The sequence below is a fragment of the Mobula hypostoma genome, chromosome 29 (genome assembly GCF_963921235.1).
Source record: "Mobula hypostoma chromosome 29, sMobHyp1.1, whole genome shotgun sequence".
Classification (NCBI taxonomy): domain Eukaryota; kingdom Metazoa; phylum Chordata; class Chondrichthyes; order Myliobatiformes; family Myliobatidae; genus Mobula; species Mobula hypostoma.
In genome coordinates, this window is record NC_086125.1 from 25,324,790 (window position 1) to 25,349,863 (window position 25,074).

The 25,074-nt window shown below is 41.1% G+C and overlaps 1 protein-coding gene across 6 annotated transcripts in view; it reads right to left on the reverse strand.

Annotated features, from left to right (window-relative positions):
- Positions 1 to 25,074, reverse strand: part of LOC134339362 (dedicator of cytokinesis protein 7-like) — a 223,323-nt gene that overhangs the window by 20,890 nt on the left and 177,359 nt on the right. For 4 of the 6 annotated variants that reach the window (XM_063035799.1, XM_063035798.1, XM_063035795.1 and 1 more), the window contains 4 exons: positions 19,096 to 19,110; positions 10,425 to 10,550; positions 7,989 to 8,078; positions 1,269 to 1,505 (listed from right to left, as the gene is read on the reverse strand). In XM_063035799.1, coding sequence (XP_062891869.1) covers positions 1,269 to 1,505; positions 7,989 to 8,078; positions 10,425 to 10,550; positions 19,096 to 19,110 — 468 coding nt within the window. Of the gene's footprint in view, positions 1 to 1,268; positions 1,506 to 7,988; positions 8,079 to 10,424; positions 10,560 to 19,095; positions 19,111 to 25,074 lie in introns of all 6 variants that reach the window. The other 2 variants (XM_063035797.1, XM_063035796.1) reach the window with 2 other exon arrangements.

Consider the following 25,074-nt stretch of genomic DNA (forward strand, 5'->3'; position numbering starts at 1 on the left):
GATGCTTCAGGAGCTGATCTGGGACTCTGTCTGGTTCGTGATGCTGTTGGTTTGCTTCTATTGTTTACATGATGTGTATGTGTTTTTTTTTCCTCTCTCCCTTTTTCTGAGCAGTGGTTTTTGGCCTTTTTTATTGGGTTATTCGAGTTTCTTGTTTTGTGGCTGCCTGTAAGCACACAAGTTTCACAGTGTATAGTTTATACATTCTTTGATAATAAATGTGCTTTGAATCGGGCAGGGTTAAGTAAGTTGATTTGTTTGGTATCTCATCATTTTCAGTCCTTCCAACACTGGCTGCAATGTGTGCCATTTACAAAATTCACAGTAGTTCCCAATCTTGATAATTCTATAGAACATCCCAAACCCACGACCTCAACCATGAAAAAGGACGACATGCAGATGCACGCGAATGCCATCTCCTGCAATCTCTCTTCAAGTCTCACATATAGCAGGTCTGTCAGTATTGCTGAGACCAATTGGAGAAGTACGGTAATGTAGCGGCTAGCGCCATCGATCTGGGTTCAATTCTTGCATCTGTATATAAGGAGCTTGTACATTCTCCCTGTGACTATGTGGGTTTCCTCCATGTGTTCCTGTTTCCTCCCACGTACCTAAGGCTTGGTTTGGGTAAGTTGTGCACAAGCTCTGTTGGAGCCGGAAGCATGGCAGCACTTGTGGGCTGCCCCCAGAACATCCTTGGACTGTGTTGTTCATTGATACAAATGACACATTTCACTATGTGTCGATGTACAAGTAGCAAATAAAGCTATTCATTAATTTCTGGAACTTACGATCCTTTATTGATGCACTTTTAAGAATGATTGTAACAGTTCGAAAGGGTAGAAACATAGAAAATAGGTGCAGGAGTAGGCCATTCGGCCCTTCGAGCCTGCACCACCATTCAGTATGATCATGGCTGATCATCCAACTCAGATGATCCAACACCATCTTCCCAAGGGCTATTAAGGATAGGCAGTAAGCAAATATGTAAAAAAAAAGAGGCAATTTCCAAACACAGTTAAGAAAACTGCCATCAATATGTAGGTTAATGTTCAATGAAAAGGCATTGTTAGCTTATGGAGATTTTGTTTTACCTTGCTCATTTTAGAATTATAACATGACATCACTGGATATAACTGAGAACCTGGTCTTACAATTATTGAATAACATGCTTCAAGATCCTTACAAGATTACCAAGCCAAAGATGAGATAATACTGCAAACTATTCAGAGTTGTAACTGAAATCCTTCTTGAAACAAGACTCTTACCTCTTCCTTGTTAATGACATTGATCCTGGTTTTGATGTAGGGGAAGGCATGTGAAGTTGTGAGAATCGTCTTTCGTTTGTATTGTTCATGCAGGTCTCCGTGGGCACGGCCATCCAATGTAAAGGGTGTGCAGTACATGAAGCAGCGCAGGTTATAATTCTTGTCAAAGTATGTGATGCGGTCTTTCATTTCATAGGTGTCAAAGAATGGCTCAACGTATGTGATCTGTATGTATGCCTGGAAAGGAAAATGGACACTTTCTAATGCTTACAAATTTAACAGGTTAAAATGAAGGAAGGGAAGTAGAGGGAAAACACAACGGTTCTGCAGTGGAAAGGGTGAGCAGATTCAAGTCTTTGGGTGTCAACATCTCTGAAGATCTATCCTGGGGCCAACATATTGACGTAATTACAAAGGTGGCACACGACTGGCTATATTTCATTAGAAGTTTGAGGAGATTTGGTGTGTCATCAAAGACTCTAGCAAATTTCTACAGGTGTACCATGGAGAGCATTCTGACTGGTTGCATCACCAATGGTATGGAGGCACACAGGATTGGAAAAAGCAGCAGAGGGTTATAAACTCAGCCAGCTCCATCATGGGCATTAGCCTCCCCACCACCAAGGACACCTTCAATAAGCAATGCCCCAAGGAGACAGCAACCATCATTAAGGTCCCTCACCATCCAGGACATGCCCTCTTCTCATTGCTACCATCAGAGAGGAGGTACAGGAGTCTGAAGGCACACATTTAAAGTTTTAGGAACAGCTTCTTCCACTCTGTCATCAGATTTCTGAATGAACCATGAACACTATCTCATCTTTTGGTCTCTTTTTGCATTATTTATTTTTCATATTTATTATTCTAACTTACAGTAAATCTTTACGTATTGCACAGTACTGCTGCTGCAAAACAACAAATTTCTGATTTGATGGAGAAAGACGTGAAAGCACAGAGGAACATCTGGAGAAACTTCTGAAACGCCAGTGCGCTGTTGTTGTTCACTGTGCGATCGAGAATCTTCTGGAGGGAAGGCCTCAAAATCCCCAGCTTTGCCTGCTGCTGGCGACCGAGATTGAGGTCGAATCGTTCAGATAGAGATGGCGCTTGGTACTCGGTGTCAGAGGCTGATCAGAGGCTCGAAGTTTTCAGACGACTCAGAGTCAGACTGTGGTTGGGCATGTCAGGGAGTGTTTTCTTCCTTCTCATGTCTGCGTGAGATGTGGGACATTCGAGAGACTTTGAACTTTTTACCGTGCTCATGGACTGTTCTTCATCAAGTTATGGTATTGTTGCACTGTTATAACTATATGTTATAATTATGTGATTTTGTTAGTTTTTTCAGTCTCGGTCTGTCCTGTGTTTTGTGATATCACACTGGAGGAAATATTGTATCATTTCTTAATGCATGCATTACTAAATGACAATAAAAGAGGACTGCGTGTCTTCATAATCATAATAATCAATTTGACAAATTAGGTCACTGATAATAATAAACCTGATCCCTGATTCTGATGAAGATGAGGGAATTATAAAATTTAAACCAAGTTGAATCAAGCTTAGTAATTTGTGTCTGTGCTTCAGATGAGCATCACCATAGGTTCCCTCATCATATTCTTCCACTTTCCATCTCTGTTCATGCTAGTAGTCCTGGCAGTGAATGCCACAGCCTCTCAATGTTCTTTTCCTGTTTCCGAAGTCTCCTGCATTTCATTATCTATCTATTTCAGCTCATCAACTACCTGTTCCATCCATTCCTTCACAAGAACAGAATCAGAGCAGGAGGAGGCCATCCATAGAGTAATATAACATGGAAACAGGCCCTTCGGCCCAACTCCTCCATAGTGCTCACTGACCTGCTCTCATTCGTCTTTCAAATCTGCTCTGCCATTTATCGATAGCACAGCTGATCTTCTCGGCACTAGTTTGTAGCACTAAATGCATGTCCCTCAATTTGCTTGATATAGAATAATATGATGACCTTGGTTCTTAATGAACTCAATGACTGAGCCTCCATAGGCTTCTGGGTTGAAGAATTCCACTGATTCTTCTGCTGAATTAAAAAATTTTCTCCTCACCTCAGTCTGAAACACACTACCCTGTTAATCTCACTCTTGCTTCTTGATTCCTTAGCAGATGTGCGTGAAATGGGAGAGATGTGTTTGAGAGCAGAGTTGAATGTGGAGGAAGGGAAGCCCCTTTCTTTAAAAAAAGGAAGACGTCTCCTTCATCCTGGAATGAAAAGCCTCATCCTGAGAGAAGCTTTTCATTCCAGGACGAGGGAGATGTCCTCCTTTTTTAAAGAAAGGGGCTTCCCTTCCTCCACCATCAACTCTGCTCTCAAACGCATCTCTCCCATTTCATACACATCTGCTCTCACCCCATCCTCCCGCCACCCCACTAGGGATAGGGTTCCCCTTGTCCTCACCTACCACCCCACCAGCCTCTGGGTCCAACACATAATTCTCCGTAACTTCCGCCACCTCCAACGGGATCCCACAACCAAGCACATCTTTCCCTTCCTCCCCCCTTTCTGCTTTCCGCAGGGATTGCTCCCTACACAACTCCCTTGGCCATTCGTGCCCCCCCATCCCTTCCCACCGATCTCCTTCCCGGCACTTATCCTTGTAAGCAGAACAAGAGCTACACATGCCCTTACACTTCCTCCCTCACCACCATTCAGGACCCCAGACAGTCCTTCCAGGTGAGGCAACACTTCACCTGTGAGTCGGCTGGTGTGATATACTGTGTCCGGTGCTCCCGGTGCGGCCTTCTATATATTGGTGAGACCCGACGCAGACCGGGAGATCGCTTTGCTGAACACCTTCGCTCTGTCCGCCAGAGAAAGCAGGATCTCCCAGTGGCCACATATTTCAATTCCACATCCCATTCCCATTCTGATATGTCCATCCATGGCCTCCTCTACTGTCAAGATGAAGCCATACTCAGGTTGGAGAAACACCACCTTATATTCCGTCTGGGTAGTCCCCAACCTGATGGCACAAACATTGACTTCTCTAACTTCCATTAATGCCCCTCCTCTCCTTCTTACCCCATCCCTTATTTATTTATTATTATTAATTTTTCCCCTTTCTCTCTTTTTTCTCCCTCTGTCCCTCTCACTATATCTTCCTCTGATGCTCCCCTCCTCTTTTCTTTCTCCCTAGGCCTCCCGTCCCATGATCCTCTCCCTTCTCCAGCCTTGTATCTTCTCGCCAATCAACTGACCAGCTCTTAGCTCCACCCCTCCCCCTCCTGTCTTCTCCTATCATTTCAGATCTGCCCCTCCCCCTCCCACTTTCAAATCTCTTACTATCTTTTCTTTCAGTTAGTCCTGATGAAGGGTCTCGGCCCGAAATGTCGACAGTACCTCTTCCTATAGATGCAGCCTGGCCTGCTGTGTTCCACCAGCATTTTGTGTGTGTTGCTTGAATTTCCAGCATCTGCAGTACTGTGTTCACAGTACTCCTGTTGTGGCCTTGTCAAGGCAGTTTATAACTGCAGTCTAATTTCCTTATTCCTGTAATCAAATCCTCACACTAAATACCTCCAGTCACGTCTCTTCTGCAGTGTATCCCCTCTACTGTCTTAACATTCTTCATGAGGTGTGGAGCACACAAGTGCACTGAGAGCTTCACCTGTGAACCTCCTCAGTTTTTGCAACAACACACTGCAACTTTTGTAAACTCTGGTTGACAAGCAGTGGTCCCAGAACAGAATCCTGCTGAGCACCATGACCCACTTCTCACCAATTCTTGCCTTCAAAGCAGTTCTTGTTTAGCTTGTTACCACTGCCCTTCTTCCACACCTTTTACCCTTCTACAGCAGCTGCTGTGTGGTGTCCTGCTAAAGGGCTTTTTAAATACGTTATTCTTCATTGTCTACGGGTACCATTAGACATATAATGGATGAACTTCTCTTTTTGTATGGAGTGCTACTGATTATTCTCTCATTTGGATATTTTGTCATTTAAATGTCAATTAAAGATTTCTACATTCGATATCACACATCTTTTTCATATGGGTTCAATTCACTTTATCAGAAAGGGTTCACAGCAGGCATGGCCCAGATCAAAGCCTGAAATATAATTGGAGACAGAAGAAACTGTAGATGCCAAAATCTGGAGTGATACATAAAATACTGGAGATCTCAGCAGGTCAGGCAGCATCTATAATTAAGGATCCCTGTCACCCAGGACATGCTCCCTTCTCATTACTACAATCGAGAAGAGGTACAAGAGCCCGAAGATACACACTCAACATTTTGGAAACAGTTTCTTCCCCTTCGCCATCAGATTTCTGAATGGAAAATGAACCTATGTACACTACCTCACTATTTCGCTCTGTTCTTGTGCTACTTAAATTTAATTTTTAAATATGTTTCTTATTATAATGTACAGTATTTTTTAATGTTTTGCACTATACTGCTGCTGCAAAACAACAAATTTCACAACATATATTGGTGATATTAAACCCAATTCTGATCTATGGAGGGAGATGGACAGTCAAAGTTTTCAGTCAAGACATTTCATCTCGATTTGAAACATTGACTGTCCTTTTCCTTCCATAGATACTACCTGGCCTGTGGAGTTCCTCCACCATTTTACACTTTGTTTCCGACATATACAGTGGTATGCAAAAGTTTGTTACTGTGAAGAGCTAAGCGAGTAAAAGGTGACCTGGTTTCCAAAAGACATAAAGTTAAAGATGACACATTTCTTTAATCTTTTAAGCAAGATTACTTTTTTATTTCCATCTTTTACAGTTTCAAAATAACAAAAAAGGAAAAGGGCCTGAAGCAAAAGTTTGGGCACCCTGCATAGTCAGTACTTAGTAACAACCCCCTTTGGCAAGTATCACAGCTTGTAAATGCTTTCTGTAGCCAGCTAAGAGTCTTTCAATTCTTGTTTGGGGGATTTTCGCCAATTCCTCCTTGCAAAAGGCTTCTAGTTCTGTGAGATTCTTGGGCCGTCCTGCATGCGCTGCTCTTCTGAGGTCTATCCACAGATTTTCGAAGATGCTTTGGTCAGGGGACTGTAAGGGTCATGGCAAAACCTTCAGCTTGTGCCTCTTGAGGTGGTCCATTGTGGATTTTGAGGTGTGTTTAGGATCATTATCCTGTTGTAGAAGCCATCCTCTTTTCATCTTCAGCTTTTTTACAGACCGTGTGATGTTTGCTTCCCAGAATTTGCTGGTATTTAATTGAATTCATTCTTCCCTCTACCAGTGAAATATTCCCCGTGCCACTGGCTGCAACCCAAGCCCAAAGCATGATCGATCCACCCCGGTGCTTAACAGTTGGAGAGGTGTTCTTTTCATGAAATTCTGCACCCTTTTTTCTCCAAACATACCTTTGCTCATTGCGGCCAAAAAGTTCTATTTTAACTTAAAATAAGACCGAATAACTTTAATGTGGTCTCCAGGACGGCATGATAGCATAACAGCTTGTGCAATGCCTCACAGCACCAGTGATTAGGGTTCAATTCTTGCCTGTTCTCCCTGTGACTATGTAGGTTTCCTCCAGTTGCTCCCGTTTCCTCCCACATTCCAAAGACATATGGGTTGGGTTTAGCAAGTTGTGGGTGTGCATTGGAAGCATGGCTACGCTTGTGGGCTGTCCCCAGCACATCTTTGTATTTCATTCTATGTCTTAATGTACAGTACATGTGACAAATAAAACTAATCTTAATTTTTAATTATACAGGTCAACCATAGAACCTAGTTATGTAATCTGTGCCCAACAAGACCCAAAGATGTGCTATGTTTGGGCATCAAAATAGTAGTTGACTTCGGCTCTGTTTTCCATGTTTCAACTTCATTCAGGTCAGGCTTCAATTTTACAGCTGAGCACATCTCCTGTCCATTGCACAATGCTTGTTTTGGTATAGAATGACCACTTTCACAGAAAGTGGCAAGCGTGGGAAATCTCAGATTGCTACACCCACGGGACTATTAATGCAATAAGAGCACGTGGTTGCATTAAGGCAGGAGCTTACCAAGGTACCTTTGTTTTGGGTGGCTAATGGTGATAGTGTTGAAAAAAAATTTTCAACCAGACTACCTGAGTAATAACTGCTCAAATCCTGCTTGAGTTTGAGAAAAGTTCTCTGGCTATTGCTCGATCTAAGCCTTTTATTGTCTTGGACATCTTTCTGTGCTGAATGGCTGCACAGAAAGGTGTCCAAGACAATAAGAGGCTTAGATCGAGCAACAGCCAGAGAACTTTTCTCCAGTGTGGAAAAGGCCGATATGAGGGGGCATAATTTTAAGGTGATTGGAGGAAGGTATAAGGGGGTTGCAAGAGGTAAGTAGTTCTTCTTCGCCCACTGAGGGTGGTGGGTGCGTGGAATGTGCTACCCTGGATGGCGGTTGGAGCATACATGAGGGACATTTAAGAAATTCTTAGTTGGGCATATTGAGATTGATCTTAAGAGTAGGTTACAAGATCAGCACAACATAGTGGGCTGAAGGCCTTGTACTGTGCTATAGTGTTCCATGTTCTACAGTTTGTTCGGTGACTGTTCTGCCTACCGACACTAATCTCATTTGCCCACATTATCTCTGTATCCTTCCATGTACATAGAAGGATACACTGTGCCAAAGGTATCTATCTTTCCTTGCCTATTTAAGGTGAACTAAGTTGTTAACCTGGGTAAAATACTTTGGTATTAACTATTCATATTTTCATGGTCGGTAGATTTACCTTCTAAGTTACTGTTACCTTGTTAGGATCCAGTTTAGCTTTGTCGACTGGATTAGAATCTTTGATAATCTCAGCAGCCTCTTCCCCAAACCGATCCCGATAGAACTCCTATCACAATACAGAACAGTATAAATTTAGAGGGAACAAGAACACAATATAGAATCCCATTTAATCACAGCACCCATAACTGTGAAAATTCCCTACTTTCATCTAGTTCCTTTGAATCTCATGTTTTACTCTGCCTCTAGTGTGCTCAAGGACTTGTATAAAAGTTTTCTCATGATATCTCTGTTGCTTCTCTTGCCAATAATATTATTCTCTATCAACTCTTTACCAATGGGTGTCTGTCTGTCTGTCTGTCTCTCTCACCCTCTCCCCCCCTCCCCCCCCACCCTTTCTCTATCCTTCCCTGAATTTAAACATTTCTATCGGACACCCCTGTAACCTCTTTACTTCCAAGACAACAACCCCATGTCTCAGCTTCTCCGGTCTATCCACATTACTAAAGTACTCCATCAAAACATTATTTCCACAAATTTCTTCTGCTTATCCTTCCTAGAAACTCTCAAGTGATGTACAAATATCCTTAGGTCTTCGGTCTTGCAGCCTTTTTAGAATTTTTGCACTCTAATTTACCTTGTCTCTTCCCATTCTTCCAGCAAAATGGAACACTTTGCATTTCTTATCATCAAGATTCATCTGACACCTATCTGCCCATTTCACCATACAGTGCCTATAAGAAGTATTCACCCCCCCCTTGCTAGTTTTCATGTTTTATTGTTTTATAATGTTGAATCACAGTGGATTTAATTTAGCTTTTTTGACACTGATCAACAAATAAGACTCTTTCAAGTCAAAGTGAAAATAAATTTCTACAAATTGGTCTAAATTTATTAGTTATTAAACACAAAATAATTGTTTGCATAATTACTCACCCCCTTCAAGTCAGTAGCTAGTAGATACACCCTTGGCAGCAATTACAGCCTCGAGTCTGTGTGGATAGGTCTCTACCAGGTTTGTACATCTGGAGACTGCAACTTTTCCCCCTTTCTTCTTTACAAAACTGCTCAAGCTCTGTCAGATTGCATGGGGATCGTGACTGAACAGTCCTTTACAAGTCCAGCCACAAATTCTCAATTGGATTGAAGTCTGGACTCTGACTTGGCCACTCCAGGACATTAACTTTGTTGTTTTTAAGCCATTCCTGTGTAGCTTTGGTTTTATGCTTGGGGTCATTGTCTTGCTACAAAACAAATAGTCTCCCAAATAGCAGTTCTCTTGCAGACTGCATCAGGCTTTCCTTGTATTTTGCTGTATTCATTTTACCCTCTGCATTCACAATCCTTCCAGGGCCTGCTGCTGTGATGCAGCCACCAGCATGGCTCATGGTAGGGATAGTGTGCTTTTGATGATGTGTAGTGCTTGGCTTCAGCCTGAGCATATAGTCTGATGGCCAAAAAGCTCAATTTTGGATCATTCAGACCATAGAACATTCTTCCAGCTAACTTCAGTCTCCTATATGCTTCTGCCTGTTCTTGTATCCTTCCTAGAAACTTTCATGTGAGTTTATTTTCAACAGTGGTTTTCTCTTTGCCACTCTCCCATAAAGCTGTGACTGGTGAAGTACCTGGGCAATAGTTGTTGTACACACAGTCTCTCCTATCGCAGCCGCTGAAGCTTGTAGCTCCTCCAGAGTTGTCATGGGTCTCTTAGTGGCCTTCTCCACTAGTCTCCTTCTCGCACGGTCACTCAGTTTTTGAAGACGGCCTGCTCTAGGCAGGTCTACAGCAGTGCCATTTTCTTTCCATTTCTTGATGATTGACTTAACTGTACTCCAAGGGATACTCAGTAACTTGGAAATTTTCTTGTATCCATCGCCTGACTTGTGCTTTTCAATAACCTTTTCATGGAGTTGCTTGGAGAGTTCTATTGTCTTCATGGTGTAGTTTTAGCCACAATATTGACTCACCAGCAGTTGGATCTTCCAGATACAGATGTATTTTTACTACAATCAATTGAAATACCTTCATTTAACTAATTACGTGACTTCTAAAACCAATCGACTCCACCAGTGACAATTTAGTTGTTGTATTAAAGGGAGTGAATACTTCTGCAATCTATTAATTAGTGTTTTATATTTGTAATTAATTTAGATCTCACTTGTAGAGATCTGTCATCACTTTGTCTTTTTCTGTTGATCAGTGTCAAATAAAGCCAAATTAAATCCAATGTGATTCAATGTTGTAAAACAATAAAACATGAAAACTTCCAAAGCGGGAGTGGGTGTGAATACTTTCTATAGGCACTGTACATCTTCAAATCTACTACTACCTTCTCTTCTGATTTCTACACCTCCAAGTGCTCCAAATTTGAAAGCTGTACACGCAAGCCCACATCCTTAAGAAAAGGAAATGCACCTAGCTCTGATTCTTGAGAGCTGGCAAACTGACTTACCTCAAGACGATATGAAATCTCTGCCAACTTGGTGATTGAGGGCTCCTTATAGACAAACTCTTGTTCGTCCAAATCTCCAAATTTACAACCATAGAAACCCACTCGGAAATAAGTCCCAAACATCCTCTTTGAATTCTGCGGAAATGTTTCAGGAAAGAGCGTTAACAAATGCAGCAGCAACTCATTTGATCTTCCACCTAACCTCAAATACCCTTTTATTTTAAAATGGTTAGTTAAAAAGTAAAGTGGTTTATAAAAGAACATCCCTGGATTGAATAGTTCAGCATAATATACTTATACAAAATCAGTGCAAAACTGAATACAGGTAGCAATTTATCATTAAGGTATAATTTTTGATTACATCTCTGACATTTTTTGAAGGACACCATTAAGTTTATCCATCTTTGTTGAAATATTTTCATATCAGATTAACTGGTGCATGCATCAAATCATTCACATAACTCTTCTCCTTCAGAAGGGTGTCACCTAATGACAGTATGGTATTTTTGAATTTCCCATACCAGCCTGTGAGGTTTTTCCCAATTTCACCAAATCTGGAGCTGTTTTATAATGTCTGGTATCTAGCACTGAGACTGAAGGCATCAAGGGTGAGGTAGGTCACTCATTTCACTCTATGGAAAATAATTTTTGACATAAATAGACACCACACCAAGGAAGCTACAAGAAAAATATCAGTAGCTCATACCACCTATTTAGAATACCAAGACATAGCAAGGTGAGGCCAAATCACATACAGGGAATGCACAAAAATATTTTTATCCCATGAAGGATTAATGGAATTGAGATAAAATTGAGTTGTGGTAGAAGTTGAAAGAAAAAGGCAGGGCAGTCCTGTTTGAAGCCACACACTAAGATTGAACATGGAAGCTAAAAGGTAGAGAGTGGGCTAGGGAGGTGGGGTCCTGTCCAATTTGAAAGGCAAGGTTTCAGTTGAATAACTGTGATGAAAATTCTACCTGGAAGCTGGTAAAATTGATCAGCAGTGAGAAACAGCCCCAAGAGGCCACAGCTCAGGTGCTATAGGAACAGTTCTCGCAGTCAGTGGGTGTTGTGATGGTAGATCCTGTGTGCTCTGGGATTGACAGCAAGTTTCCCTTTGAAATCAGGACTGAACTTCTCCTGCTTTTATAATACTGTATATGTTGTAAGTACAAGCAAGCTTTTATGTATTTATGCACATTTTATTCTATATCTGTCCTTTAACCTCCAACTTTTATTTTTTATATAATTCTTTAGTCTTTATTATTGTTAAATGTTATTTTTTGTTGCATGTCAGCCCCTGACCAACAGAGCACAGCAAATTCCTAGTACATGTAAACATATATGGCGAATCAAGTTGATCCTTGATCCTCTTCCTTGCCCATAAGAAGTGCTAAAGGAATTGACCTCAATGCAGCTTAATGAATTAGTCACCCACCTCTGGTTTTGATTCTGATCTGTACTTCAATTTAAAATGCCTATGGTGTCATTAGGTTGTATCTTTGAAGGTTAACTATGCCCTACTTTACATTCATAGGCAAATCTACGACAAGAATGTGAAGTGAAATTCAGTTTCAAATATGAAGTGTGAGATACAGTGCTTTGTAAAAGTATTCACTCCCCAACCTTTTGTTCACATAAATGGGTATTGCAACTCATTTTGATCAAAATTAGACAAATTTCAGTTGTATTCTGCATATATACCTTGACAATAAAATGAACCTTTGAATTTAACTGAGAATTTCTATTTGTGAATCCTACGCTTCTTTTTTCCATTGTAGAGCCAAAAAACAGAGAAAATTGTAAATTCAAAAACTGATATGTCAGCAGTTCAAAAATATTCATCCCTCTTTACTCAGTATTTAGTTGAACCACCTACTTAGTTGAATGCAGCTACTACAGCCAGTAACCTTTTTGGATGAGATTCTATTAGCTTTGCTTGACATGATGGAGCAAGATTTGCCAATTCCTCCTTACAAAATTGCTCAAGCTGTATCAGCTTTGTTGGGAAACAGCAATGGGCAGCGATCGTGAATGTCCTGTTAGAGATGTTCAATCAGGTGAAGGGCAAGACTCTGATTGGGTCACTCAAGGACATCAATTTTTTTTTTCATTTTCTCATGGTGGCCCTGGCCGTGTGCTTTGGGTCGTTGTCCTGCTAAATGACAAACTTCCTCCCCAGTTTAGGTTTTCTGGCAGAGGCTAGCAAGTTTTTATCCAAGATCTCTCTATATTTAGCAGCATTCATCTTCTCATCAATCCTGATTAAGTTTCCAGTCCCTGCTGCTGAAAAGCATCCCCATAACGTGATGCTATTTCCACCATACTTTACAGTAGGACTGGTGATATCTGGCTGATGTGCATTATTAGATTTATAGCACATGTACTGCTGAGCATTGACGTCAAAAATTTCCACTTTAGTCTCACTCAACCACAAGACCTTCTTCCACATCTTTGCAGTGTCTTCTAAGCGATGTTTTTTGAAGTCTTTACGCGAGTACGGATACGTTTTTTTTTAAGCCAGGGCTTCTTCCTTGCCACTCTTCCATTAACACCCTTTTTGCACAAGAGACTGCGGAGCCGTGAACTTCATCTCCAGTTGCAGCCACTGACTCCTGCAGCTCACTCAGAGTGACTGTTGGTGTCACAGTAGCCTCTCGTACAAGTGCTATTCTTTTCTGGCTGCTAAGTTTAGAGGGGCAGTCTGACCTAGGTGGTGTGGCTGTGGTTTCATGTTTTTTCCACTTTTTCATGGTGGGCTGCACTGAGCTCCAAGGCATGCTCACTGCCTTAGAGACGGTCTTGTACCCTTCCCCAGATTTGTGCTTCTCTATTATCATTTCCCTGACTTTTCTTGAATGCTCTTTTGTCTTCATTTTGGTTTGCACCATTGAAAATCTACTATACTGTTGGACCCTACAGAGAGAGGGAATATTTATTATGAATTCATTGAGAACAGGCGATCTCCAATTTTCTACATCATAAATTGAGTGAGTTGATAACGTAATACATCAGTGCAGTAATTACAAAGGAAATGAATAGTTTTTCAGCCTCACAAATTTGGTTTTTAATTTTTAGGAAACTGTTGACAGGTTTTGGAATTTTTCTTTTGATTTGACATGATTCACATTTTTTTGTAGATTAGCCTAAAAATGCTACTTCAATATATTTTATATTTAGAAACTGAGACAATAAAATGTGAAAATAGTTGTGGGGGCTGAATACTGTTCAAGGCATTTTAAGGCTTCCTTATTTAGCACATCTTACTATTGTCAGGTCATTGGCTGAAGTCTATCATCACCGCAGGACTTGTTTGTGTCCAGAACAAAGACACAGCAGGAAAATTCATTGTAGGTACACCCATCCTGGATAATACTTTTCACAAAAACTCCCTTCTAGGAAGTGTTACAGTGCTATTAAACAAAAACCTCATGCCATCTTAAAAGTTTCTTCCACCAAGCAGTTAATCTAGTCAACAATTCAAGTTAGCAACCCCCCCACCCACTACACCCCTCTGTCTATTAACTCAGTCACTGTAAATAGCTTAAACCATTTTTATAATGCTGGTTACATTGTAAATACATGATGGTATTTATGTGTTTCTGCACATTTCATTCTATTTCCGTACTTTAATTTCTAAATTTATTTTTTAAAAACAATTCCTTATTTTTACTGTTCTACCATTGAATGGTGTTTTTTGTTGCATCTTCTGCCAACAAACCATAGCAAATTGCTAATACACGTAAATGTACAGTATATGGCAAATACAATGATCCTTGATCCATTCAACATCTGAACTTTACAATGTGTTATTTGCTGATCCAACAGGACAAATCATGCGTGCATCAAATGACAGCTTTTGACTGTGGGAAATATTGACTCGAGCTAGAGACAACTTTATGTCACAGGACACATAAGATGGCAGATAGAGAAGACTTTCATCACATCTGGGAGGACTTCAAATCAAGTTCCAGAGATGAAAGCATATTTAACACAAAAGTGGGGGGGGGGGGGGGCGGGCCTTTCCCTTCCAAATTTCCTTATTTCTACTCCATCAAAAGGAAAAGCCACTTTACCAGATCTAAAATCAGATACCAAACTCTTGTACTTTTGAAAATTTATCAATTCTCATGAAACTGAAAGTTGAAGCAACTGGCAGAAACATTTGTAAGTGTAAGGTTATTTTAAGTAATCTTCAGAGCAAATTATAAAAAAAATCACTGTAAATTAATAATAAAATATAGCAACTTACCGCAAGGTGCAGTGAGGGGGACAGTGTGATCAGCAGCAAGCGGAATAAAGGAGAAAGCAGACAGAGAGAATCATCAACTGATAGGCGAAACACCAATCACTGTTATATCTAAAGGTTACAGGAGGTCTCCTATGACAATAAGGTGTTCTACTGCTGCCAAAATGGAAAGTGTGGACTAATCATCAACAATTCAATTATAATATGGTCACATACCTCATTTAAATTTATTTTCCTGACAACACACCCTAAATTGTGCCTCAACATATTCCACTGGATGACGAATGAGTAGGTGACTAAATCCCAACCAAGTGTACATACAGTCAGCAGCCACTTTATTAGGTAAACTTGTACACATGCTCCTTAATGCAAATATCTAATCAGCCAATCATGTAGCAGCAATTCAGTACATAAAAGCATGCAAACATGGTCAAGAGATTCAGTCATTTTTCAGACCAAACATCAGAATGGGAGAAAAAATGTGATCTAAGTCACTTCGACTGTTGTCTGATTGTTGGTGCCGGATGGGGCTGTTTACATATCTCAGAAACTTTCACACACAACCGTCTCTAGAGTTTACAAAGAATGGTGCAATAAACAAACAAAAAAAAAATCCAGTGAGCAATAGTCCTGTGAAAATGCCTTGTTAAGGAGAGAGGTCGAGGAGAATGGTCAGACTGGTTCAAGCTGACAGGAAGGCAACATAACTCAAATAGCCACATGTTTCAACAGTGGTGTGCAGAAAAGCATCTCTGAACACACATGTAGAACCTTGAAGTGGATGAGCTACAGCATCAGAAGACCACACTGGGTTCCACTCCTGTGCCTAGTAAAGTAGTCACTGAGTGTAGTTCATTCCAGTTTGGGAAATTAGACTGTGCTATTTTGACAGATGGCAAATAAAATAAAATAGACTAATATCTATAAAATACTGGATATAAAAATGTACAGCTCAAAATGAAGAGCATCTCCAAATCGTAAATATCGTTTGAACCATTTAGCAGATGATAATCATATTCCATCAACCTTTAAACAGCAGTTGATGAAGGTTGGGTTAGGGATGAGTTAGTGGCTTTATTAAAGCAAGCACCATCTCTCCTTTTGTTTTAAAGCTCTGTTCTGACATGAAACTTGCTGGTTTACTTCAGTACACTGAAAAGTTTTTTAAAAAGTCAGTAATCTAAAATAAAACCAGAAATTACTCAGCAGTCAGACAGTATCTGCGGGAAGAAGAACAGAGCTAATTAGTCAGAATTCCTCAACAAACTACAGCTTCCAGCAGGTTATTCATCAGTGCATCTGGCCGTTGCAGATTATCGAGTTTTGCAACCTAAACATAACAGTTTTTATGCAGATGCAATATGATGGCAGATGCTGGAATCTGGAGCAACAAGCAATTTGCTGGGGGAGCTCGGTGAGTTGAGCATCATCTGTGGGTGTGAAGGGGGAATTGTATCTTTGTTTAGTCCACAATCCCTTACAATAATCATCATGTGACAATCTTTCCTATATCAATTTAAGTTGCATATCTGCTCCATTCTTAGTGAAGCTGAAATTTTATTTGGTGTTTGTGATCAGATTTAATAAGTACAACAAAGAAAATTCAGCAGAGACTTCTCTGTATAACTCCCACTCTATTAACATTATCAGGTATTCTGCAAACACAGATTGTGCATGCCTTGATGGAAGTTATTTGGTTATAATATGACTTGAGTGTCAAAATAATGAATTGTGATTCATTGGGAAACAATCAATCAACAAAACAGAATAACCAAAGAACTATCAGGTAACGCAGTATTAACAGCCTTCAGGCAGCCTTCTGGATTGAGTTATTCTCTGAAGAACACTGAAGCCCTCTCTTTAAGAATCCTTAATGAGAGCTTATTTTCCCCCAGAAAGTAAGTGGCTGGGCAATTAAGTGAAAAGGCTTAATTTCCAAAAAGGCTTGGGAATTCCCATTATTCTTGATCCTCTCTATCCTCACTAATCTGAGAGTTGGGGCAGTGAAGCCAGCAGAGGTTCCTGGATCAGTTTGCACAAAGAACTCCCTTTTCTTCTTTCAAAGCTATAGACATTCTCAACACTTAGACAGGTAACCTGAGAGACAAAATACACAACTTTCTAGGAATACCCAGATGCAAAGAATATCTCTGAGCTAGGGCTCAGACTCATTCTTTTGCATAGTCTCCAACCCTCTCGCCCCTTTCAATTATCCCAAAGTAGATTCATATATTTTCTTTTGGCCACAGTAGCATGACTTGGGAAGGTACACACTCCAAAGCAGGAAACGCATGCAGGAGGAGCAGCAGATAGCAGTTCTAAACTATCACATTATGAAGACACATACGTAGAGCAATCAGTTAGTGTGCAGTTTAGTTGGTGACCTTAGGCACATGTGTTGGCGCATGGCCAAGTGGTTAAGGCGTTGGTCTAGTGATCTGAAGGTCGCTAGTTCGAGCCTCGGCTGAGGCAGTGTGTTGTGTCCTTGAGCAAGGCACTTAACCACACATTGCTCTGTGACGACACCGGTGCCAAGCTGTTCCCTTGGATAACATTGGTGGCGTGGAGAGGGGAGACTTTCAGCATGGGCAACTGCCAGTCTTCCATACAACCTTGCCCAGGCCTGCACCCTGGAAGCCTTCCAAGGCACAAATCCATGGTCTCATGAGACTAATGGATACCTATAGGCACATTATTGATGAATACAGGAGGAGCACATATTACTTTCCAGGATGGAGTGAAGAGAATGGCATTTTACTCATCTATCTCCTAACTGCAAGTTGAAGCTCAATATTGAATAACATGATAAATGCAAGACGATAAGAGGCATAGATCGAATGGATAACCAGAGACTTTTTCCTAGCATAGGAATAACTAATATGAGAGGACATAATTTTAAGGTGATAAGAGGAAAGTATAGGAGGATGTCAGAGGTAATTCCTATACAGAAAGTGCCGGGCATGTGGAACACCTTGCCAGGGTGTGGCAGACATATTAGGGGCATTTAAGAAATTCTTAGATAGGCACATGGATAATAGGAAAACGGAGACTGTAGGATGGAAAGGTTGGACTGATCTTAGAGTACGTTAAAAGGTCAGCACAACATCGTGGGTTGAAGTGCTTGTACTGTGCTGTGATGTTCTATGTTCTTTTGAGAAACGCACATTCCCAGATTTGCAAAGTCAAGAAGTGGCTCTGCATGGATGATTATTGGGCTAGTTGGAGTGGTTGCCTGTGACGAATGAAATGGTCTATACGTAAGTATCACTGGGGGTCCGCACTGTTCATTCTGCTTCCTTAGGCTAAAGAAGAGAAAAATCTGCTTAGGTCACCATTCCTGCATACTAGCTTTCAAAACTCCTTACGCATGGAGATGGCAAATAAGAGCAGCATAAAGGCTTGGCTCCCAGTTTGTCGCAGATGGACTGCTGACAAGTGCTTTCCAATCGTAAATGCGAAGCATGGCAGTATGGGGTAGGAATTAGAATGTTAGGAACAATGATACAGTGCAAGAGCAGACAAATTAACAACCTCTTTAAAACAATAAGAAGAATGCCCCAAGAGCAGAAATTCGACTGAACACAGTGGTGAGCGACATGGCGGTGTAGTCATTAGCGTCACACTTTACAGAGCCAGCAGTTCAATTCCCACCGCTGTCTGCATGAAGTTTGTACGTTCTCCCCACTCTGCATGGGTTTCTTCCAGGTGCTTCAGTTTCCTCCCACCTTCCAAAGATACACAGGTTAGTAAGTTGCGGGCATGCAATGCTTGTGCCAGAAGCAAGGTGACTCTTGCAGGCTGCCCCAAGCATATATTCAGACTGTGTAGGCCATTGATGCTAAATGATGCATTTCACTGTATGGTTCAACGCACATGTGACAAGTAAAGCCAATCTTCACCTTTTTTATCTTTACAAAACAATATATGAAGAGGGATGGTAGTGCAGTGCTTAGCGTTAACGTTATTACAGTGCCAGCAACCGGGGTTAAATTACACTGCTGAGTGTAAGGAGTTTGCACATACTCCTTACATACAGCAAACTGCATGGGTTTCTTCTGGGTGTTCCAGTTTCCTTCCACATTCCAAAGACATACGGGCTAGTGGGTTCATTATTCACATGGGTGTAAGTGGGCAGCGTGGGCTCATTGGCCAGAAGAGCTTGTATCTCTACACAAGCAAAATAAAATGGAACCAAACTTTGTAAATAAGCTTTCATTCCTCCCTCCCACTCGACAACAGATGGCTGCCTGAAGTGACACTCAATGTTGACACTCAGAGTTAGCTGATGAAACATTAGTGACAACATGGGAGTATTTCCCAGCCAGGGTGTGCACTGTCTCCTCACGTGACACAGCCAGTGACATGCAAAAGCTCTATCATTGTACAAAAAAATCCAATCCACACCAAGTCCATGCAGCCTACCTCCCAGCCAGAACTCTGCATGTGGACAGAAAGGGGGTAAGGGGAGAGATAAAGCAAAAAGAGAGACAAAATTCACCAATCAATGAATGCTCAAACAGACCCGTGGCTGAATACACAGTTTTGAGCTACACAGAACCATTGCGGTGACGGTGTGATCAATATGTTCGTTTTCAAGGCTGTGTCTTATAGTGATTCTGGTAAACAGGAGTAGCAGTATCCCAAATTTAACAAACAACACTACAAACTAACATTGTAGAAATGTACACACCAATCACCCAGAGTGAGTGGTACATGTCAGTCAGAAACATAGCGAGGACAAAATGTCAGTCAGACTCACAGGGAGATGCAAATAGTCAGCGCCACAGTGAGAGGTACTGTCAGTCAGCATTGTAATGGGGCATATACGTCTGTCAGCATCACAGTCAGGGATACACAGTTAGTCAGCGTCATGGTGGGGGGCATATGCCTGTTAATATCATAGTAATGGGTACACCAGTAAGTCAAAGTGATGTGGTACATAGTTGGTTTCACACTGAGGGGTACATGGCAGTGAGCCTCATGACAAGGTGTACACATCAGTCAGGATCAGTGATGGAATGTGTCAGTCTGCATCAGTGCAAAGTACACATCAATGTCAAACGTAAGGGGGATTAATTAGTATCTCTGGTAAGGAAAGAAAAGAGTTTAAGTTGCATATTATATATACCCTATGATTCTATATTTATATTATATACGTACACCCTGAAATTCATCTGTGGGAAGACAAATCTCAGGGTTGTAAACTGCATATATACTTTGATAATAACTGTACTTTGAATAGCACAAGTTTGCACTATAAAGCTCTGCAGTTTTTCCCTTCATCAAAAGAAAATGAGAAAGCCCCAAGTGAGAACACTACCTGTAATTGTTGAGTCCATTATCCCACATATAATCCTCATACCTGTGTGCCTGATGTTAAAGCAAGCGCAAAGATTATAAACTCTGTTCTAAGGAACTCCTATATCTGTATCTTTTTGATGTTGTCATTTCTAAGCTTTGAGTGAAATGCACTATGGGCGGAGGATGTAAAACAGTGAAGGCTGGGCAGTGGCACATGTCCAAGTGAAGCTTGAATACGGTTAATAGCAGATAATCCCTCATCTCAGTATAAAGGGTGGTGACAAACATCCAGCCACACCACACAGACATTAAAATTCTTAAACTATAGATTGAGATAACAGGAACTCTACAGTCAGTATATCACAGTGGAAGCTCTCAGCAAAGCTTCCCCAGAGACATACTAAACTACACTTTTCTCCTCAACCACTGGAGTTAATCCCCATTTTTGGAACTATTTGGGAAAGAGAGCAAACTCCAATTGTGGAGGCAAAACTTTTTGGGCCAGACCACACTGACTGCTAGCCGCTTTGTAGTAAACCACTGGCTAGTTTTAGCCGGTGCACCAGTGCATTCGAGATCTGTGCCATTGACATGTGGGGGAAGCCCAGGCTGAGGGGCTGCATATGCTTTGTATCTGGCCCCTCATATCTAGAATAGCCTCAAACATTCAAATGAGGCCATTGACCTTCGCTGTGAAGTAAACGGTTTCTTTCCTTCCACCTTTATTTTAAATAGTATTAACATTTAAATTAATTTAAATTGTTCTTTTCAGTAAGTTTCACTGATAATTTTCAGTTTTAAAAAATATTTAACTTTTATTGAACTGTTTCTAAATATATTGTCACCTTTTGCAAAACTAAAATGCCCTCTGATGGAATAAGCAAGGACTCAGGTCATCGACAGCCATGAGACCATGAAGAGTGGGCTTGAGCTATTGTGGAAATGACCAGAGATGTGGTTCAGATCAAGCCTATTCAGAATATTATTAATCACAAATTCTTAAATACTTTCCCTCACAAAACTTTTGCTTTGTTTTGATTTTAAAATTCAGCATAGGATAAGTATGGTATAAAAACAGTACTGAACTTTAAAGTCAGTTCCTGTTGTGTTTGAAGGGTATCAAGTACCAAACTGGGCTGCATGGTTTTGCAAACTTCTGCCGTGGCCCACAGAACAAATATTTTTCCCTTGCTAAAAATTAGCTGGCAGTCACCTACTTACACCATGCACTTTTAACACACAGCTATTACTAGAACGAATAAGATTTATGATCCACAACAGATGGCAACTCCATGGAATTGGGATACTTTTTCAAGTGTGCCTCGTGCGAGAATAAGTTTCACAGTTAAAATGGGTTTGATCATCGAGATTCAAATCTGGTGTAAAGTGATGGAACTGAAAATTTTGAAGAAATGTTGTAGTTCCGCTCTCATCTCCATTTCTTCACTCAGATTGAGCTGCACTTAAATCCTACAACACTACGAGAAAAGTAAAGCATATCAGCCACCTCTTAAATTAACGTTTCGGGAACTGACTGAAAGAATTTTTTTATAGATCCCATTTATTGATACCAGGGAAACTGATTGTGATGCAACAGTCAATTTTAAACATGAAAGAAGGTATGTCTGCACCACCATGTGGTATGATTTGGGATCTACAAGCACTGAACTCCAGCTTTTAAAATCAGCTCATAATTTTGCATGATTATTTTTTTACACGCTGCTTGACTTTCAGTTAAAGGGCAGAAAGGTACTGTATCTCTGGTTGCTGGCTCTACCAAAACTGTGTAATTGAACTCATTTAGCTCAATCTGAATCTGCAACAGTCCCGGTTATTTATTTTCTTAAGTATTTGCAGTTTCTCTTCTTTTACACATTGGTAATTTGTCCGTCTTTCTGCGTAGTTTTTCATTGATTCCTAATGCATTTCTTGGTTCTATGTGAATGCCTGCAAGAAAATGAATCTCAGGGTGATAGCTTCGTACTTCGATGATAAATTTTGTTTGAATTTTGAGTTGAACATCCTGCTCCTTAGGCAATCCCTGGCGGTCGAGATGACTGGCTCCCACCAGGATTTGTAGCTCCGAAGCGGCTGATGTAGGAACTGTGCACTTTGGAGAAAGGGCATGAGATGCAGGTGTTTGTAAGGTGATGCATTCCTTCTGTTACGCACTGGCTACTGTGTATTTCCAACACATGGAATCAAGGTCACATTGCCTATTGCTTTTTTCTCACTTTAAGCAGTCATGGGCTTGGGCACCCCCACCCCCCCAGGAGTAAGGGGGGATATTGCATTTATATTGAGGTCTGATGCCATATTTGAACCTTTGCCTCGGACAGTCTGGTAATCTCTTGCTGTGACAGAGCTCAGAATACTATTTTAGGAGTCTGATATCAAGCGAGTGAATGATGTGACTTGCCAAGCATAACTAATTGTAATTAAGGCATTGGTGTCAGAGATGTGAGCCTGAAAGAGGACACCGGGTTTGGTCTGTTTCACTTCCTTGTGGAGGCGGCAGTGTTGAAATCTTTTTAATTCCTTGAAGTAACGCAAATCTTGAAAAGGCTCACCACTGCTTGAAGACCGAATTTTTAAAATTTATTTTTATTTTTCATTTAGAGATATGGCACATTAATAGGCCCTTCTAACCCAATGAGCCCAATTACATCCATGTGACCAATTAACCTACTAACGCATACGTCTTTGGAACGTGGGAGGAAACTGGAGCAGTCACGGGGACGTTGTACAAACTCTACATACAGCAGTGGAATTGAACCCAGGCTGATGGCAAGGTAATAATGTTCCGCTGCCGTGCTGCCCAGAATTTTGTGCTGGGTTTGAGGTGCTCACCTTCAAATGCCATCTCCTAAGTTAAGCAAAGGCAATGGCACACCAAAAGTGACAGTAAGTTTCAGCACAGCTATCTGTCTTCACTGAGAGATGGCTGCTCCCCAGTTACGGGAATTGGTCCACAGTTTCTTGTGGAAGTTTACGATCAAAGGGTTGTATTGAACTATGGGGAGGGGGAGCAATTTGGTCAAGACTTCTGCAGATGCTGAGTGCAGGGCCCATCTTCAATAAATCAACTAACAACTTGACCTTTGAAGCCTGAACACGTATATCCATGTATCGTCAGTGTACCGCAGCTCACCTCCAGGGAGACGTTCACTTTGGAGAAAGGCTGCACATTCCGTTGAATAGCTTCCTATTTGGGCTGTAGATTAACTCTGCTCCCGAGGAAAGATTGTTGAAGGCAAAGTGCAGCACAATAACAAAATGGTGTTGGACACTGGGCTTCATTGAACTTCCGTCCATTGGTGAGGATGTAGTGCCTGGTGTGAATTATTACACTAGTACCATGGTAGAAGTCGTGGCTGCAGAGGAACTTAACTTCCATACCTTTCTCTTAGTGGGATCAGGACTTAGGTATTTGGGCCATAGATGGTCTTGATAGCAGTGAGAAACCTGCATACGTTCTTGATGTCAGGAAGTTGTGGAACTCCCACATTCCTGCCATCTGTTCTCTATGTCAGATTCTTTTCCTTGACCTTGACTTGCAGGGAGCCACAGCATTGTTTCATCTCTCATGACATGGTGGAGTTTCCAAACCAGAAATATTTTACACTGTGTTTAATTAACTCCTTGATCTCCTGGTCATTCTCATCAAAGCAATCTTGGTTTTACAAACAACTGCTAGAAGAACTCAGTGGGTCGAGCAGCATGAGTGAAGGGGAAAGGAATTGTTGATGTTTTTGGTTGAAATCCTGCATTGGGACAATGATGTCTCCAGTCCTGGTTATTCTTGGAGTAATACCAACAATCTCAACATAGCTGCCAATTTTAGTTGAACAGGATCCAAAGTTGACAGGAGAACTTGCGATACTGAATAATAGTTAACTACATAAGGAGCTTGAGAGTTTCCACCATCATTAAATTTATTGCAGCATGTTTCTTTTGCTGTTGGTGTTTTTGGGCCAGATTGATGGAGATAACAGAGGGAATATGGGTATATTTAAAGCGGAGGTTGATAGGTACTTAATTAGTAATGGCATCAAAGGTTATGAGGAAAAAGCAGGAGAATGGGGTTGAGAGGCCTAATAAATCAGCAATGACCAAAAAGCAGAGCAGAATGGATGGGCTGAATGGCCTAATTCTGCTCCTTTGTTTTATGGTCTTATGGAATAGGTAGCAATCAGTTCAGCCACTGGTGGCGTAGTGGCATCAGTGCTGGACTTCGGGGCAAAAGGTCCCGAGTTCAAATCTGGCCAACTCCCTTGCACGCTCTCCATCCGTGCTGGGTTAAGAGCTGGTGATCTTTTAAAAAAATACTCACCTGGCAGAAGGCTTGCCATGTACATGATTTCCCAATATGTCAGAGCGGCGTGGAAGGAAATCGCCCGCCAACTGGAAAGTCCAGATGTGACATACCGTCGAGCAATCAGTTCAGCAGTCACCAATAGTTGCAGCAAAGGTGACATGGATATCTTTGCAGACACCTCACCCACACAGTGCTAAAACTTAACAGACCTGGACCATAAATATCACCATGATATCTTATGCCCATCTCTCCAAAAAAAAAAGGTTTTTGGCTAAGACAGAGTGTGCTCCAAGCATTTTTTCAGAGAAGGACCCTGCTGGAATTAATCTTTCTGATAGTCTCCTTATTAAAGCACTGCATCTTTTTCCATTAGTGATGTGGGCCAGGTTTCTTTACCCCTCATGGTTGGACTGGAAGTTCTTCTTGCCAACAGCTGTGGCTTTTGTCCAGATCTTTCTGTCTTCTGTGCTGTTAATGCATGGATGTTCAGGCACTGAACTTGAATTCTCTTGCTATACCTCTCTCTTTCCCTATGAAATGTTTCTTAAAACATACATCTCATTACCTGGTTTAATATAAAACAATTGTTTGCTAATATCTTACTGTTTTAGAATCACTGTTGTGGTTAAATTCTCTATGCTGAAAACTTATTAACTTGGGCAGGGAAATCCTATCATCTTGAAACTCAAAAATACAGGCTATTGTTGAGCAATGTGATTCAGGAAGAGAGATATGGGTAAGTGACAAAGGGATAGGTGAAGGCCTTTCTCCAAGTGTGTGTG